The sequence below is a fragment of the Notothenia coriiceps genome, unplaced genomic scaffold (assembly GCF_000735185.1).
Source record: "Notothenia coriiceps isolate Sejong01 unplaced genomic scaffold, NC01 NC01_scaffold00020052, whole genome shotgun sequence".
NCBI lineage: Eukaryota > Metazoa > Chordata > Actinopteri > Perciformes > Nototheniidae > Notothenia > Notothenia coriiceps.
The window spans coordinates 17944-35969 of NW_011352753.1; the positions used below are offsets into that span (position 1 = coordinate 17944).

At 43.1% G+C, this 18026-nt stretch overlaps 1 protein-coding gene across 1 annotated transcript in view; it reads right to left on the reverse strand.

The window, feature by feature from the left end:
• Window positions 1-994: 994 nt before the first annotated feature.
• Window positions 995-18026, reverse strand: part of shroom1 (shroom family member 1) — a 33163-nt gene continuing 16131 nt past the window's right edge. Inside the window, exons 2-9 of the mRNA XM_010779273.1 lie at window positions 9177-12032; window positions 8912-9089; window positions 8663-8715; window positions 7390-7995; window positions 6455-7051; window positions 5811-5919; window positions 4959-5231; window positions 995-3287 (exon numbers count right to left, since the gene is read on the reverse strand). Coding sequence (XP_010777575.1) covers window positions 3039-3287; window positions 4959-5231; window positions 5811-5919; window positions 6455-7051; window positions 7390-7995; window positions 8663-8715; window positions 8912-9089; window positions 9177-11812 — 4701 coding nt within the window. The 5' untranslated portion in view covers window positions 11813-12032 and the 3' untranslated portion in view covers window positions 995-3038. The remainder of the gene's footprint in view (window positions 3288-4958; window positions 5232-5810; window positions 5920-6454; window positions 7052-7389; window positions 7996-8662; window positions 8716-8911; window positions 9090-9176; window positions 12033-18026) is intronic.

The following is an 18026-nucleotide window of genomic DNA, read 5'->3' on the forward strand; positions in this document are numbered from 1 at the left end:
AAGCTAAAGTAAATCAATAGTAGTATAGTACAATAATATTTATATTCAGTAGTCCTACATTATTTCCTCTTGTTTTCAAGTTGCTGAGACTCCATTTACACGTTAGCTGAAACTGAATTCAAACAATAATAAGCATTGAATATAAGACCGACTTGGTGCCGTATAGAATTCAACAAAAAGACAAGATTTCCTCCCTTTTCACAAAGCAATCAAGATTTTGAATAGTGTTTCTCCCTATAGATTATGGAGCTCCCCAACAGTGTTTAAAAACGGTGTATTATTGCTCCCAGTCCAGAAACAGTAACGCTCCCTCAGCAGCAGTTTGTTGATGGAGCTGCAGAGGGCAGAGATGAGCTCTGATAGGAAACACCACTCCAGCAAAGCTTCAACTACTGAATGACTACCAACTATGAGAACTAATGTGACCAACTGATACTGAAGAAGAAGAAGCACACAACTTAAACCATTTGTTGCATAAATATGTAATGTAGCCAACATTTGTGTCAATTGTTTGTTAATGTTTACCTTGGATACATGTGTCTGCATCTGTTTTTGACTTAAGTAAAGCTCACTCTGGAGAGGATTAAAGAACTGTGGTACACAAGAGGGAGAGGGAGAGCTTAATTTATTCACAATATAACAAACATCATGGCATTTACAACTCCAAACAGGCACAAAAAAAAACTTTAACTATCAACATAAGACAGATGTGAAATAGAGCGGAAATAGTGGATTTAGAAATGTTTGCTGTCGTCCCACCAGCCGGGACTTACTGGAATATTTTCAAAAACAGATTATGTTTGTATCAATGAGACACGCTTCCAGTATGTGAAAACTAAACAAAACCCATCTGTTCAATAGAGCCTTTTCCTATCCTAGACCTTTTATTTGATTTATTACTACCCTTGTATTTATTTTTGTATTGTTTGTTTTTACTGCTTTTTATTAAATTCTACCGTGTTGTGTACTGTTTTATTCTGTTCCATGCTCACTGCTTGTAGCACTTCGGGATTTGAACTCAAATATGAAGTGCGTTATAAATGAAACCCATTATTATTATTAAATATAATCCTACTTCAAAAACAGGCCCATTTTCCTGTGAACTCAACAAAACACTGCTTTGATTGAATGACGGGAACAAGTAATGTCACATACCCGTTAGTAGACACACATAGCAAGAACTGAAATGAGTATTTATCTTCTGTGGGAGCTTTTGCCTCACTTTTTCCCCCGCAAGCTTTCTTTCTCCTAAATGTGGCATACTTTAGAAATTCCTGAAGGTTGTGGGGAACAACAAGAGTCTTTTCTAACCCCTCAGGACTGCGTCAGCACAAGGCCAAAACAAACAGACATTTGTTTAGCAAACTGAAACGGACAGGGTCGTAAATCTCTGGAGAAATGTTTCAGGGATGGCGGGGGGTGGAGAAACTGCTTATCAAAAGAAACAGAACATTATCTTTAAAGTATAAGAGTTTCTAGTTTTTTTTTGACATTTAGAGTTTGGGTGAGTTAATGGTGTTTTATGTGGAGGGGATGCAAATGATGCTCTGCCTTTTGTAGTCATTATATAAATATCATATATAAAACAGTCAACACTGGAAACCTTTTCAGTTCAGCCAACAGGTATGATTTCCTGAGGGATAATAACATTTAATCACTTCCACAAAAGGAGTTTTCTCTTTCTCTTCAACAACTACCGGTACTCACTATAAACATGAAATGAAGACATTCATGATTTTACACGCATGTTGCACATATTGTGACATAGAACAACAGTCACTTTGATGTGTCTAGTTGAAGATTCAGTAAAGAAATGTGGAAACAGATTCTTTAAAGAAAATGGGGGAAAGTCTTTTGATTCAAGAGTGCATTTCCTTTGAGAAGAGTTTACTACATTTAATTAAACTAAAAGGTAACATATCTAACAGGTGATATGCAGTGGAGCTAGAACATTGAACATTAGTTGAAGACACCTGAAGTGAAGATTGTGGACTTTCCTGTTTGATAAAAACTATTTCAAGTATCACGTGTCACTTCTGTGACAAAGGGACATTGGGAGAAAATACTCAGTGATATAATTCTTGCTGACTCATAATCTGATTAAAGAGGTTTAGCACCTCCTTATGAGAAACTGTTCAAGCGTGAAATAATTGAGGCTTAATAACGTCATGTATGAAATTAGCTGGAAAAGAATTTGTACAAAATCCTTAATGTTGCATGGTGTGCTCATGTACCTTTTTTATAAAAAATATTTCGACATTCCTATTGAAAATGTATGACGAAAAAACGACAAAAACAGGGATATTGTCTAAATGGATGGAGTAAGGCTTTCATTGAAAATTACTTGAATCTGATTTTAAGAAATGTGTCATTACAAAGTGCTTTTTTTTTTCATTCACCCTTTTTGGTTTTTAGTGCCTTAAATTTGAAACATTCAAAAATAAGAACATTTACAAAAACACAACGATTAAATCTACTACAGCTATTGTACATCTTGCTGACATGATACAGCACAGCGCCCCCTCTCAGGCTACACTTTCACTGAAGCCTTCACACAGGTCCAAATACAATCTTAAAGCTTATAATAGGTTTCCACAGGTGCAGATACAGGGCTGTAGCACTACCATCTCATTGAAAAAGTGGAGGACAGTTGCTAACAGGGGACGCAAAGTTTCCACCACACAGCAGCTCTAATGGGAAAACGATCCACAGCAACATCAAGGCACACAGAAAAAAAACCCAGCTCAGTGTTTTAAGTTAATGGAAAGATGTTCGACACATTGAGAAAAGTCTTCAGGTGCACAGATTGTGCAGTCTCACAATGGGCGGGGATTGAGCCGTCGGTGGATGAAAGGCAAGGAGTCTTTATTTCTCATCTGATGTGCAGCCTCGTGAACAGCATGAGAGGAGAGCAGCGGGAGGTCTTCAATGATACATTAGGAAGTCATGACAGGGGTTGGGAAAAAAAGACAGCAACAAGCTACTACCGTACTTTAAGGCAAGTGAAGGAGGAATCTGTGCTTGTGTTGCTCCTCTCTTCACAGGCTGTTGGAGAGCGCCTCCAGCTGCTCCTCTCCCAGCCTCTGCTTCTCCTCCAGGTCCTTCTGCCGGATGAGCAGCGAGGCCTTGGTCTGCACGAAGCGCCGGTAGTCCTGCAGCTGCTCGGCGGACAGCTGACGCCCCAGGAAGGTGGAGACCAGGTTCTCCCTGCGGTCCAGGTTATCCTTCAGATCTTTGGCGTCCTCCCTCTGTTTGCACAGCAGACGGTGGCGACTGTCCAGAGATTGCTGAGTGCAGACACAGAGGATAAAGAACATGAAATGTACCTGCTAATGTTCCCTCTCCATCTCACATGATATTGCTGGGGACAAAGGAATTTGTTAGGTCTGTTATTGAAATGTTATTATGGTGTTGAAATTGTGCCTTGCTCATGCTCCTTGTATTAAATGGGTAAGTAAATATTCTGCTGAGAACTCAGAATTGGAGAGCAATGCTGATAAGGCATTTGAACATGTCCAAGTATTATATTTGGGATTTTCCTGTTTTATTTGAAAGGTAATAATGGTGTTTGATGTAATAGAGAGCTGTGAAAGCGTTATGGTTCCGCCACAGGGCAGGAGGTGCAGTGTTTCCTTATGTCAACAGAGGGCAGGGTAGGTACAAATGTCATCGAAACCGGACTGCAGTTTCGGTGAGTCAGTGTAAATACCAGTGTTGCTGATAACAGCAAGAAAACCAATGACCCTCTAACAAGCTCCCTGTTTGCAGCACATTCAGCTGGGCTGTATACAGATGGACAAACCGACAAAGAGCCCTTTCACGGATACATCTAGAAATCGAATGCATCCATGCAAACATAAATGGATGCTGTAAATACCAGGAAGCATAATGAAACGGGATATTCAGAGGGAAAACAGAGCATGGTACAGAGCTTAAGTCCGATCGTGTGACACAACACATTTTATTTGAATTGAAATGTTTTAGTAAAAACTATTAATTGTAGCTACCTCAGATGCAGCATGACGGAATTTAAGTAATTGTTTCTCAATATATCAAATCAAAAAGTGCACTAGATGAAATTCATTCTTCAAATGTCTATTTAAACGTTGGGGTCAAATAAAGATAAGCTAAAAAGGCAATTAGACATAGATAACATTTTTTGAATTCCACACGGTGAGAAACCTTGACTCCATTAAAGTCGCCCTTAACTTCTCAAGTGGCATGTGTTTGCTGTTCTAAAGTAAACAGAACGAGAGGAAAGCCGAGGGCATGGGAGCAGCCGCGCACTTCCAACACTCGCAGTCGTCTTTTCTCTCCGCCAGAGGCTCTAAATGAGCTGCAGTAAATCACAAAATCTGTGAGGTTGCATAAACACTACCTGAATGTATGCTTTCACTTACCTGTATTAGTGTGTATCTGTTTATCAGTAGATTGATTTATCACATCTGGTTTAATGGATTGAATTTACTTTTAACCCAAAAGAATCTGATTTAGATTCATTCACAATATTGGCACTATATAAAGACACAAATAAACTAAACTTTTGATTAGATTTATACAATTTTGAAGGGAGATTTAAACATTGATTATTCAGCTTCATGCTTTTTTTTTTACATGTGTGGTGTGAATAATTACAGTGGTATATGTATTTGAGAATTGGATGCTACAGAATCCACTCAAAACACTTTTTATTTTAGGATTATGTCTATGTGAGTGCTCTGTAGCTTCAGAAAGCTTGGAGTTGGGAGGGTAAATGAAAGCCCCACCAAGGAGTTTTCAAAAACATTCCCTGCTGGCATGAGTATTACCATCAGAACAATTATGCAACCACAAAATACATCAAGCAATAAATTATAGAAGATAAGAGGACTCTTGGAAGGAAAATCCTCTTGAGACAGACTCTGAAACCCCCTCATTTATCAAACCCAAGGCCTCCATATGAAGCTCTGGTTCCTCACCATCTCTTCAGCGTCTGTGTGTTGGTCCACGGTGCTGAGGGCGTTCTGCACCCTGGCCAGCCGGGCGGAGAGGCACAGCAGCAGGCTCACCACCCTCTCCAGGTCTCCTATGAACAGGTTGTACCTCTCCAGCTCCACGGGCACACAGCGCTCGCGTACCAGCACCTCCAGGACCCCCCCGTGGGCCACGTTCTCCTGGATCTCTGCCTGCAGGACCCTGCGAGTCTCCTCCAGTGAGTGAAGGCGCTCATCGATAATGGACGCTAAGAGACGCTGATAATTCAAGCAGACAAGAGGAGATATGTGAGAAATTGTAGGCAATGGTGCTACAGGGTAAATACAATATGTGCATAAGTAATACTTTGAAACTTGAAAAAGAAAATGTATTTCATATTTGCAGCGATAGGATAAAGGGGAAATGTATCAAGAGTGAATGTGGGAGGCATTCAGGAAGAGGGGGAAGGCTATTTGCAAAGCCAAACATTATGCAAGTAGGAGATACTGATAAGAGGCAGACAGTATATCATGTGATAAGAGACACACAACTATCTCAGTCTGAAATGAATCCACTTAAGGCCAAATATCATCCAGATGGTATAGTTAGGAAATCCAGAGCTCATTTTTAAAAAAGAAAATCAGAAGAAAACCTCAAAGTTTGTGGTTAAACTTCAATTTTACTCTGCGGTCCTATCGGCTTTTTTTGTCGTTTTAAATGTACAAAGCTGTGACATTCTTAGAGACACATGGTTTATGGTCAAATGTTTAATAGTTTAAAAGTATTGAAATGTAAACTTAACTTCTGTTGTGAGGTACTTTTGACAATAACCACCATACACATGACTGAATAATCACCTTTCTCTCAGTGATGTCAGCTTTGCTCTGCAGGTCTGTACTCAGAGGTTTAGGGCTGTCAGCTGCGGACGGAACAGGAGATGGTTCAGCCCGTTCCACTGTGTCAGGACTGGAAAAAGACAAATGTTTTTAGGTCAAGCTAGTTTTCCTGCGCCATATCAATGTGCCACATACAACGTCTTCAAATACTTTAATTTATGTATGAGAGAAATCTGAAATGCAGCCGCACATTCCCCATGTATCTGAAGAGAGTGCTTACACAGTGAGGTCATGTACCACGGAAAGCAGATGGCCAGGTGTGTCTGTGCGTGTGATGCAGCAATAGATAACACAGGAACCAGTATCAAGTTACACGGAGAAACATTAAACTAGGAATTCTAATTAACTCTGCACTCTAAACACCACATCAACACTAAACTTGTTTTCTATTATTACTATTTGTTTCCATGTACACAGCTTGTCACAAGGTTAAGTCGGGTGAACTTATTTCCCTCATTTTCATTATTTCAGAGCACATCTCAGGAGTGTTCTGTCTCCACTAAGGCAGGAAAAGTCTCCCAAAAGTGTAAACAAGTTTATGTATTCATCTGTTCCAGAGGTGGGTTTAACCTTTAAGTGTTGTGCTCTAGGACATTAACGTTTACCTTTCTGCAACTCCTTTCTGCTCCTGCTTCTTCTTGTAGTGTTCCTCCATCAGCAGCGTGTCCTCTGACAGCAGCTGCTCCATCAGCATCAGTGCCGTCTTACGATTGGTCAGTGGGTAGAACACTCTGGCCAGCGATTGGTCAACTTTGACTGCCGCTTCTACTAGCTCCTCCCACTTTGGTCTTTCAGCAGGTCTCTCCAGGCTCTCTGTCTCTCCCTCTTGAGTCCCCCTCTCCTCCGTCGCTTGGTTTTCTCCAGACTTCTCATCTTCCGGTTCTGGATGTTCCTCCTCCTCCACCTGCTGACTGATGTCTGTGTCAGAGATGGGGGTGCAGGCAGACACAGAGGTTTCGCTTGTCTGTGTCGGAGGGGCGGGGCTGGTGAACTCGTCGTCAAAAACGTTGTCTGTCAGCGCCCAAGACTGAACTTCCTCTTTGATCTCCTCTTCTGCGGGGAGAATCCACAGCGATGGATCGGTGGTGACACCACAGCTCAGAGACACTTCCTGGTTTGACTCGAGTCCGAGGGAGACGTTGCTTTCTTCATCCACCGACTGCTCTCTCTCTGATCCAGATGCAGAAGGAGAAGTCTTGACTCTAATGAAACATAAACACGTCATGGTTAACAATCACACCTGTTGAAAAAGAAATGTAGGTGCAGAAAAACAGTGTTGATATGTAAAGGGGAACACCTTCACAAGTTTATTATTGATGACTACATTTCAATTATACTTGAATCTGATCCAACAAAGACCCAAGTAGAAAAAGTAGTCAATAATAAACTGTTGAGTAGTGGGCAAGGTTATCCGTTTTCTTAAGAAAAAATGTGTTTGTCTACAAAGCTGAAGGGATATATATTCCAATGAGCACTATGCAAGGAATGTTTTGGAAGTTGTTGAAAAAAGATGTTGCATTGACAAAGAGTGTAATCTTACCTGGAGCTGGGCCTGTTTTCACAGGGAAGCTTTGTCTGGGTGGGAGTGGACGAGGTGGATTTCATTTCTCTCTCACTGGTCTCTGGACATCTGGGGGAAGGTGGGTCAGGTGGAGTCTCACTGGGCGGTCTGCTGGACCTGACCTCATCTGTAACCGGGCCGTGAGAACCAGGAGATCCAGAGGGAGTCCTGCAGGAGGCCGGGGAGGAGGATCTACTAGCTGAGGCGCTCTCCTCCGTTTCAGAGCTCTGCCTTGACACAGACTTTATCTGGGCTCGGCTTTGTGTCTGTCCCTGACCAACGATCGCCCTTTCCTTTTGCCCTGTTACATTTTGTTTCATTCCCCCTCGGACCAGCCCCTGGGTTTCTCTGACTTCAGCAAAGAATGAAACGCTCCTCTTGTCTTTGACGGGTCCTCCAGGTTCAGTCGGATCCCTCCAAAGTTGATCTAACTGCTCAGAACTTTTACTCATGGCCGATGGTCTTGGTAACTTTGATGCCCCGAGCTCTTCCATGGACTTCCCCCTCTGTGCGACCACACGGACGCGCTGCTGGCCCTCAGGGGCCGGCTTCAATGAGGAGTCCTCACTGGCATGCGTCTGAGGACTGACACAGACAATCAATGTTAACATGTTTAACACAAGCTATCAATTTAAACAAAGTTTGAAAGAGTTTTCAATTAAAACAAAAACTACTAAACTACCACCTGTAGCCATCACATCTTCATATTGTTTTGTTTTTTATATATCTCACTGACTAATTCTTTATCTATTTATCTAATACTCATGCTGCAACAAACTTTGAGTTATACGTGTTTGCAGACGGGCTAATTTTGCAAAAGGTTTATGTGAAAGATGTAAAAGATATAACTTTGCTGTAACCCTAATGTAGACATTTCTCAAGTGTTTGGACTCTTTATTCATCATGGAGGTATGCAGACATTTCTTTTAAGTAAGGTAAGGTATGATCATTTAAGGACAAATAAAAATGCATCATAAAAAGGCTCTGTATTTTTACATTTTAAAGACTGGCAACTAACAATTTCATATTTTGAAATATGTCAACTCCTTGGAAAAGCTTGAGTCAATGATTCTTCTTTTACAGCCCATGCATAACCTCTCTAGAGGAATGCTGCCTAGCTGGACCAGGTGGGTGTTGACTTTCCAGTGTCCCAGGGACTTAAGAGAAGATTTATTATCTGCGCACACTCACTGACCTATTACTCTCGTGACCTAAACCTAAACAAATGTACCAATTTGTCTCTGTTGCATACCTGGGGGTTTCCATAGCATTAGCTGGTAATGGATCTTCTTCGTGATCGAGTGCCTGCAAACCCAGAAAAAAAGTCAAAACACGTGAATTACACTTGAATCTGTCCAGTTAAATCCTTCTAGTATACAAAATGAGTGTGAAATAGTACAGCAAAGGCCACACAGGGGTAAGTTAACATGAAAGCTTGTCAGACACTAACTTTATTCAAGAAACATGCATTTTTTAAGTGTCTCAATCTGTACAGACATACCTGTGGTGTGGATGTGGATCTGTTCCTTAAAAAACATGGTGGTTCTGGTTGGTCCAAGAGACTCTCCACTGAGGCGGACTTCCCCTGAGATGGGCCTTGGCTCTCCCTCCATCTGGGTTGATTGGACTGACCAACATATTGGCCTGAACAAGACTGTGACGAGAAGAACTGGGCGTACCTGAATTGGGATGATTTGTATTAAATACTTAAACGATTGAATCTTTATGACAACAAAAAGCATCACAGAAGACCTGCTTTTTCACACCTGATAGAGCTGGAAGAGGAGTCCAGGATGCGGCCTGCAGAGTGGGGTCTGTTGGGTTTATTCTTGGTGTTTTTGCCTTCATTATTTCCTGATAGAGGCCTGGGACCCCAGTCGAAGGGTTTCTCCCCCAGAGAGTGCCTCTGTCTGGGCGGAGATGGTAACTGAGGAGCCGGCTGCTGTGGCTCGGGCACTTTCTGGCCCGTTTTACGCACCATGTACTCCACCAGCGCCTTGTGTTGCATGTGTTTTAAGTTGGATTTTGTAGCGCTAGAAGCTGAGAGGGCTCTACCTCTCGTCTCAAACATCTTCCTCCGTGCTGCAACCAGTCCCTGCTCCCCTTGCTGTGCACGTTCCTCTTCCTCGCATTCGACTGCAAACAGGCTTTCAGTGTCGTTGCCAAAGGAGCGGCAGGCAGAGTGGACGGGGGCTCCACCGAGCTGGTTGAGTTTCTCTGGTTCAGAGTAGCACATCTTTTTCTGCTCTTGAGTCAATCGCTTCCTGCCTCTGATGCGTGCTACCTGGGGCTGGGCCACATTCGCTGGCCTCCCGTTTACCTCTTCAGTCTCTTTGTCCCTCTCCTCCTGACTCTCCCTGACTTCGTCTTTGATGCTCCCCCTCTCGGTCTCCTCAGAAGCCACAGAGGGAGTGAGTGTATCTGTGGAGGTCTCAGAGTCCTGTGATGAGGAGAAAGCGTGGATAACTGTAGGCCTCAGCTCAGGTTCTGGCCTGGTACGGTGCGGCCATGACAGCTGCAGGTCCCTCCTTTTGAATGATGTCTCCCTCAGGACTTTCGACTGGGCATCCTTCAGCTTCTCTTTGTAGTACTTTTTAAAGGAGTCGTCCAGCGTGTTACAGGCAACTTCCTCTCCATCGTTCTTGCTCGTGTCACTTTTTAGAGGTCTCTCCTTCTCGGTACCAACCACGTCTCCATGACCTGTTTTGTTTAGAATTGCTTCTTTGCCTTTTGTATTGAAATCAGCATCCTTTTTAGGCTGTGACGCCGCCCTGCTGGCTCCGGTGAGGTGGTACAGTAGCGGGGTTGTTTCTTTGTTTATCCTCTCGCTGGCTACATCTCCCAAGGGCTGCCGTTTCCCTCTTTTTGCTTGCTCCTCTCTCTTGTGGGGGTTAGGCTGTTCATTGCTTATGAGTGGGGTCGCCTCCTTTGTTGGGTTGGTTGAATGTGGTGGGCAGTTTCTTTCTGGTCCACAGTAGAATATAGGGTTGTTGGCAGTGTGGCGGCTGATATCCCGACTCTGGATCATGTCGATTTCTTCTAAGGTGTCGAAGCTTCTCGAGGACCGCGTTGAAATGTGATTCTCCTGATCCTGGCTTCTGGAGGAAACGTCCTGGCTCTGAGAAGTTAAAGCCTCTCTCGCATCACTGAAAGAGGTCTCATCTTGGAGAGATCTAAACAAATGATCCATTGTGCTGTGGCATCTTCCTTTTTCTCTTAGCACCACAGTGGAGCTCTCACTTCCAGTCTCAGACCCACACACAGATGCAGAGTGTGTCCTCATTCCAGATTCAGACAGCTTACACAGTCCTGTGACAAAATAGAATTGACCCTTATGCTGGATGCTGCTGTTCTTGAAACCCTGACCAGCATTCCAGGGGCTGGCAGCTCGAGCTGGCTCTGGACCAAGCCAATCATGCGCCGAGTGCGCCCTTTTGCGCTTACTCTCCAAATGGCCACTGTTTCCACTGGGCTTGTTGTTATGGTCTTCATTAAACACACCACTGCTTGAAGGCAGTCTGGGTTTCAGGTGCTCAGGCTGGCTTATGGAGTTTATTGACTTGTCCTGCTCCGCTGCTTTGTTATCGGTGATGGAAAGGTATTCTGGGTTCAACGGCGCCCGAGTTTGATCGTGAGACTGGAGATGGGGGCGGTATGTTGGCGACTGCTGGGCCTGTGGCAGTTCCTGTTGAGAGCCCCTCCACACTGAGAAAACTGGGTCCGAACTGAAGCTTGCTTTGCCTGTATCTTGGTTAGCCGTCTCAGGTTTTGGAGCATTTTGACCATGGGGCTGTGGATGGAGTCGACTGAAGGGTCTGGGCTGTTGTTGAGGCGGCTGGGGTTTAAATTCAGTACCTTGATTGTGGACTCGGCTGTTTTCAAAGTTTTTTGTGGCTATAAAACTATCCATTCGTGCTGGAACAGGAGGAGGACGGACAGTAGGGTGGGAATGAGCCCCCATAGGCACCTCTTTTTTAGAGAGCGCTTTGTTGTTGATTTGCAAACTGTTGTTGCCATTCTGGTGGTCTACATTGGTGTTGGTATTGTTACGATATTGCTGAGAGATAGCTTCCACGGAGCGATAGAGCTGGTCCATGGTCTTTGAGTCGGACTGAAGAACCTGGGTGGGATGGTATATGGACTTCACGTACTTAAGATCAGCATAGTGGCTGAAGGAGCTGGACTGTATGTCGTCTGGGAGAAAGGGGGAGGGGTAGTCTGGGGCAGTGGACCCACCAGAGAAGGAGCTGTATGCAGAGTCTCCTTTGCCGTGCTGATGGTGGACTAGATGGTCGGCGATGCTGCTGTTGGACTTGGCGGGGGAGAGCCGGCTGACGGGCAGGCTCAGAGGATGGAGGTCAACGTTGCTCATTCTCTCAAAGTGGAAGTTGTAGGAATCCATGGAGGACTGGGGCGGATGACAGGAAGGGAAGGGCGGGGTTTGTGATTGTGGTATGCAAGTGTGTGCACTGATGCATGTGTCTTCCTTGTGGGTGAAACTTGGGAATATACCGCCAACACATTTGCACCAGGTTGTCCGTCACGCTTGTCGCTAATTAGGTCATTTTCCTGCCTTCTTTTTGTTTATTCTAGGCCTCTTGAAACGGTCTGCTCAGTAGCTCCTGGGGGAAAAAACACAAAAACAGCACACACTAGTTATCACCATGAATCTTGACTCAGGACACACACTCCAGACTTACATCTGAGGAAAATGACTGCTTAAGATGAACATTAAAAAGATACAATTCTTGTTCAAACAGCATTTGAAAACCAATAGATTGACCAACACTCAGTATATCACATGGCTCTGTGTAGTCATCACAAAGATCCCAATGCGTAGCTGTTACGACTGATGATCGGTAGGTGAGTACAGTTAACCACCTGTTGAAGGAGCCTGTCTTCATGTTGCACGCACATGGCCTCTAATTAGGGATCCTTGAGGTTGGCAAAAATGTCACATGACAAAAATGTCAGGAATTCCATATGGAGCTACAGAAATCTGGGAGGATTAGTCATGTGATGGATGTATGATGCCTTGTTATACAGCGCTGCAAACCATAAAGGTTCTCTACATTCTTTTTTTTAGCGAGAGAAGCATTTAACAGCCTAACATGTTATGATTTGGGCATGATTCGACTTCCAATGACCTACACATGAACAGTGACTGAGACGATAAGGACACATTTATTGTTATTCTGTTCTAGACGCTGTAGAGTCTTGCAGATTGAAGGGTAGACAATGTATTTCCAACTGAGACACAGTGAAGCTTGATCAATAATATCTTGGTCTTTCAAAATGAGTCTGCTGCAGCATTCAGATTATTTGAATGAACCAATTAACTTGACAATAGTGGGTTTTACTTTAAACTCTAGTAACATTTCTCAAGTTTCCTTATAACACTCTAAAACATTAAAAATGCAGATGATGTTATAACTTATAGGGCTGCCATCCTGTAACAAAGAAACCTGTTGCCATTATCAGCTATCCAAAGAAACATCTTAAATACAAACCACAGCCCCTTCAAGTTCATTCTAGTTAATAATAGGCTTAGGTTTTACGGAGGACTCTAATGACAGAGTAACGGCTCGTCTTTTCCTTGACCTGCATGCCTTTCCATGACTTTGTCCTCAAGATGAGACTGCATACCTGTCACGCATACACAAAGGTCGATGTTGCCAATAAAACAAAGACAAGCCAACCAGCTAATCAACTCTGACACTGCAGAATAAAAGTTTGGCCTCACCATTGTTGGAAGTGCAGCAAATGTTGCGTTATCCGTACAAACAAACCAAAAAGTCCTGTAGAGACTGATCTCTTGGAAACTTAGAATGACAACTGAAACCTCTTTTATAATCAGTATGGCCATGTTTGTTGCCTGAGCATAAATCTCAGAATTAAAGATGATCCTAGGTGGTCGTTTTGCATACTCACAAAACCCACCTCCCCAGAGCCTTTCATACTACAGTATTAAGGGGGATTCCATGTGTTTATGAAGGCCCTTCTGATCTGTGGTGTGTTTCTGTGTGTGTGTGTGTGTGTGTGTGTGTGTGTGTGTGTGTGTGTGTGTGTGTGTGTGTGTGTGTGTGTGTGTGGTTTCCAGCCCTCCTCTTCCTTCTGAGAACACAGAGAGAGAGGCTCCCAACCAGGGGAGCGCTCAAGTGGAAGTGATGGAGGGGACAGGCAGTGACAAAATGTACAGAGAAGAGAGAGGGAGGGAGGGTGAGGCAGAGGGTGACCGGCCCAGACAAATACCCTCACACGCAAACCACAACAACAAGAGACAAGAGAAGTGAACAATGACAGCAGGAAAGCTGAATCAAGTTGGAAGGCAGGATCAGCAGTGAGGCAGGCAGCGAGCCACACAGAGATCAGCAACTTGCAGGCTAGTATGAATGAAAGTTTGTCAAGTTAAGAGAGCGATGTTAGCAAGAAAAGAAATAGAAAAACTCACCACAACTTTGAGTCTAAGTTGAAGAAAAAGTTCCCACTTAAATAAGGATTTCCTAAATGACTTCCGTCCTGGCTTCTCTTTCAGAGAAATCTTTCTTCCTTTCAAAAGAGGGACCAGACCAAGTTGCCAGGAGAGCTAGATATTAGAGGGAAGACTTCTAGCGAGTCCCTTCTCCCCCCACAGAGACCCGAGTCTGCCTAGTGGGAGCCTCTGATTGGCCAGCCGATGACGTCTGGCTCTCCGTTTGCACAATGAGCGCAGCGGAGGGAATATTTCACTGCCGCAGATAGCTGCTAGTGCTGTCGGCCGCCTGAACAACAGAGAGAGAGATGAGGAGCAAAAAAGAAAAAAGGGGGCCTCGCATTCCTGGCTGGCTTCAAAGACGGAGCAGAGGCCGGGCGCCATTCATTCCCAAGGCCCTGAGCTCGGCACATGGAGACTAGCCAAGGCAGGAGGGAGGACGGAGGATGGGAGGGGGTAGTGGTGGTGGGTGGATGGGTGACCTCACAACCTCCACCCCAAAAAAAAAACTGTCACAAAGACTAACTCTCCCCCACCATCGTGCTCAATTTCTCTTATTCCCAACATCTATTAGTCTTCCAGGTTTTTCCTATTCTTCGAAACCCTTGTTAATGAAGAAGCTACACAACTAAACAAAAACCAACAGTCTACTCTAATCACTTCTGCAGTGATAATAAAAGGTCATCATTACGGTAATTACCCGTAGAAACGTTTTGTTTAATTATGTGGTAATTATCATACCAGTGGTGGCCTTTACAAATGATTTTGGTGATAACTGAAACTATAGTACTATATTTAAACAATAAGCTAAGATTTTTTTTTTACAGATCTGTCTTGTAAGGGGTCGAACAGGTTCTCCATGACACCCTAAACTTTAAAAACTCCTGTCTGAGAAAGACCTTATTTGCACTCTCTATTGTTTTCTACGGTAGCTGGCAATGCTTGTGCCCACTCAGCTATGCAGAGTTAGCACAGTGTCAAACAAAGTAGTGCGTCAATGTCTTGTGATTGGTTAACGCTGAACTGGCTGACTCAATCTGACGACAAAATAACATTTATTAGAACTGAGAAGGAGAGATTTATTTTAATAATATAAAAAATGTGAACTGCATTCAACCTGAGCCCTATTTATTTCTATTATATATTTTGAAGCTTGATACCTCATTGGAAATTGTGAGAGAGAACTGGCTATCAGCTTTAAAATAATGTGCAACGCTTATCAAGTCCCTTTCCAAATGTGATAAGAAGAGAGCTCCATGAAAGGGGTCAACTTTAAAATAGAAACAGAGATAAGCTCATGCCAGTTTTTGCCTTCAACTGAGCTAAGTACTATATCCTGGTGGAGTGAGAGAAAAGTATTCCTTAAGACCTGCAAGAATTTAAATACCATATTTAAAAAAAATCCAAGGAGGTCAGGAAAGGTGTCAGGCAAGGACACATTTTTGCAAAGATTGGATTTATAAAACCTATGAATGTGAGAGAGAACACGCGCAGGCTGATGTAGAGAGGGAGGAATGAGGGATCGAGGGGGGGGGGGTGCGAAATTCTTTCAGAGTTTTTTGTCTTTCAATGTTGATTATGTGTTCCAGCGTGACCTTCACCATGCAGCCACGAGACTGGACCACCAGGCGTCTCAGAAGAATATGGCAGAAATAATACATTGAAGAGATTGAGAATGTAGATACAGGAAGTACAGGGTGATAAGGAAATGCAGCAGGACCCCAAGAATGCAAGGTCCAATAAGAAGTGGGGAAGGCACAAAGGAAGAAACAAGCAGGAAATGTGGGGACTATAGGGGCTGATGCCCCTGGTAGCCAGCCAACCGACTAGCAAGCCAAAAACAATAAGTATGTTAGCCCCTAAGGTCTGCTGATGAAGAAGATGATGATGGGTTTGTGGACCTCTGAGCTAAATGGATTTGTCCTCAAAATACTGAAGTTAGCACTGCCTCAACCAACAGAAACAACTAACTTTTTGTATTGCTGAACATACCCCAATAAAGTGTATAGGAAATGGTAAAATACCTTCAGAAGGCATTTTTTCGGGGTAGTTAATAGAGTGGTTGGACAAATTGCCATGTTTAAATGTACCCAGAATCTATTGTGAATTACTCTTAGGTAAGATTCAAGAACAACAAACTATGCTTTGCAACAGATGATTTTGTCTGAAGTTGGAGTCTCAGTCTTAGTAGTCAAGTCAAAGTCTTTTATACTTTTGGACTTTTGACTGGACCCCACAATATGTTTGGGCCAGATTAGCCTTTGGAGATTGACAGTGTCGAGAGGGGGAGATACAGGAGATGATAGGTGTAAGAGGACCGAAGGCCGTATTCAAACCTGAGTGCATGGTGCTCAGGGACCAGTTTCCTGGTTACTTTAAAAAAAGAATGTACTAATCTAGAGGTAAGAAAACATTAAACGAGAGTAGAACGCTGCGCCAATGATGCTGTAAGAAGACACACTACAACTTTGTGTCAGGAAATATGTCAACTGTACCACATAGAAGACTCCTTTCATACTGAAGAACAGAACAGTCAAAAACATCGTTAAAAGAGGCACCTCAGAATTCCTGATTCAAATGGCAAAAAAGAAAATATACAAACATGCATAGCCTAGGTCTTTGTCAAGAGGCTCCACTCTGGTTACGACATTAATGATTTAAGCCAGTGGTTCTCAACCTGTGGTACGCGTACCACAGGTTGAGAACTAGCTCCCGCTAGTGGTACGTGGAGGAATCTGACATATACAAAAAAAAAAAAAAAAAAAGATTAATTAATCTTTATTTTTTTATTCAAAGGTGGGGTCGGTAATTTTGGAGAAACCAGCTCGAGTGAGCTAGAATTTGAAAATACACAACCGGAAAAAATATGCCACTTCCTTACAGAGCCTTCCACAGATGACATCTTTTAAAGGATTTTTTGTCAAAGCACTTCAGATATTCATTACTATCGGGATGTTAAGAGCATTCCATGGAATATAACAAAAGTGTATCTCGAGCCGGTTTCTCAAACGTGCCTACCCCACCTTTAACCTGTACACATAACACAGACATATAAAATACAGGAAACACAACCAAGTAAACAAAAAGACGAAAAGCAATCACTACATTGTGCACATTTGGGACATTAATGTACACTATTATTATTGCAAGAGCAGCTGATGGTAAGGACCTCAGACAACTTCAATATAAAACAGGCTATAGGGACAAGTGCCATCAGTTTGAGGCTTGATTGAATAACATTAATTAAAAAATAAATCATACTATCAAAATACTACAACGAATGAAAATAAGCTTGAGATAATTGAAACTGTGGTTCAAATTAGTTCTAATAGGCTATTGTTATTTTTAGATTTAGAAACGAAAACATTTATTTTATTTTATTTCTGGCGTTGCTAATTACGACCTTACTACCCGCTAACGTTGCAAGCAAGCTAAAGAAAGAAGAAAGCTGAATGATGTTAAAAACGTGGCTCAAAACGGGAGGTAATTGGAAGAGAGGTACAGAGGAGAATATTACCAGTGAAAGTGAACAAGTGAATGAGGAGGAGGACAGTCATCAACCGAGCACAAGCGCAGGCTCCACAAGCAACGCAAAAGTGATATGCACAGCCGCTGTGATGGAGGAGAGAAGTGACTCAGGAAGAAGGCATTTGCTCAAATGATGGAGAGAAGGCTGTGACCGAGGTCAAACGCTGAAAAAGCACACACTTGTCCTTAATTGTTGTCTTTTTTCTTATCTTTTTTACTTTGCCACCACAGAAATGGCAATAGCAAACATCAGCAGACTGAAGATGAGCTATTAGCCCTTAGGCTCATCTGCTCCTGGAGGCTTCATTATTATTGTGGAACTGAATTCCCAATTGGACATTTTCTATTACGATGTAGGTTGTTGCAGGAGGCCTACATTCAAACTTTGGTATAGGTCCAGGAAATGACATGTGTGTGTACAGTTGACATTTGAGAGATCCTGCATTTTAACATTGGTCATATGGTGGTACTTGGAGAGCCAACTATTTTCTCAGGTGGTACTTGGTGTAAAAAGGTTGAGAACCACTGGCCTAGAGGGATAAGGCATATTGCAAATAGGTTTGCCGTCCGTCAATCCGGAGACTGAGTGGTATACTATTTAACGCGGCGTGGATTA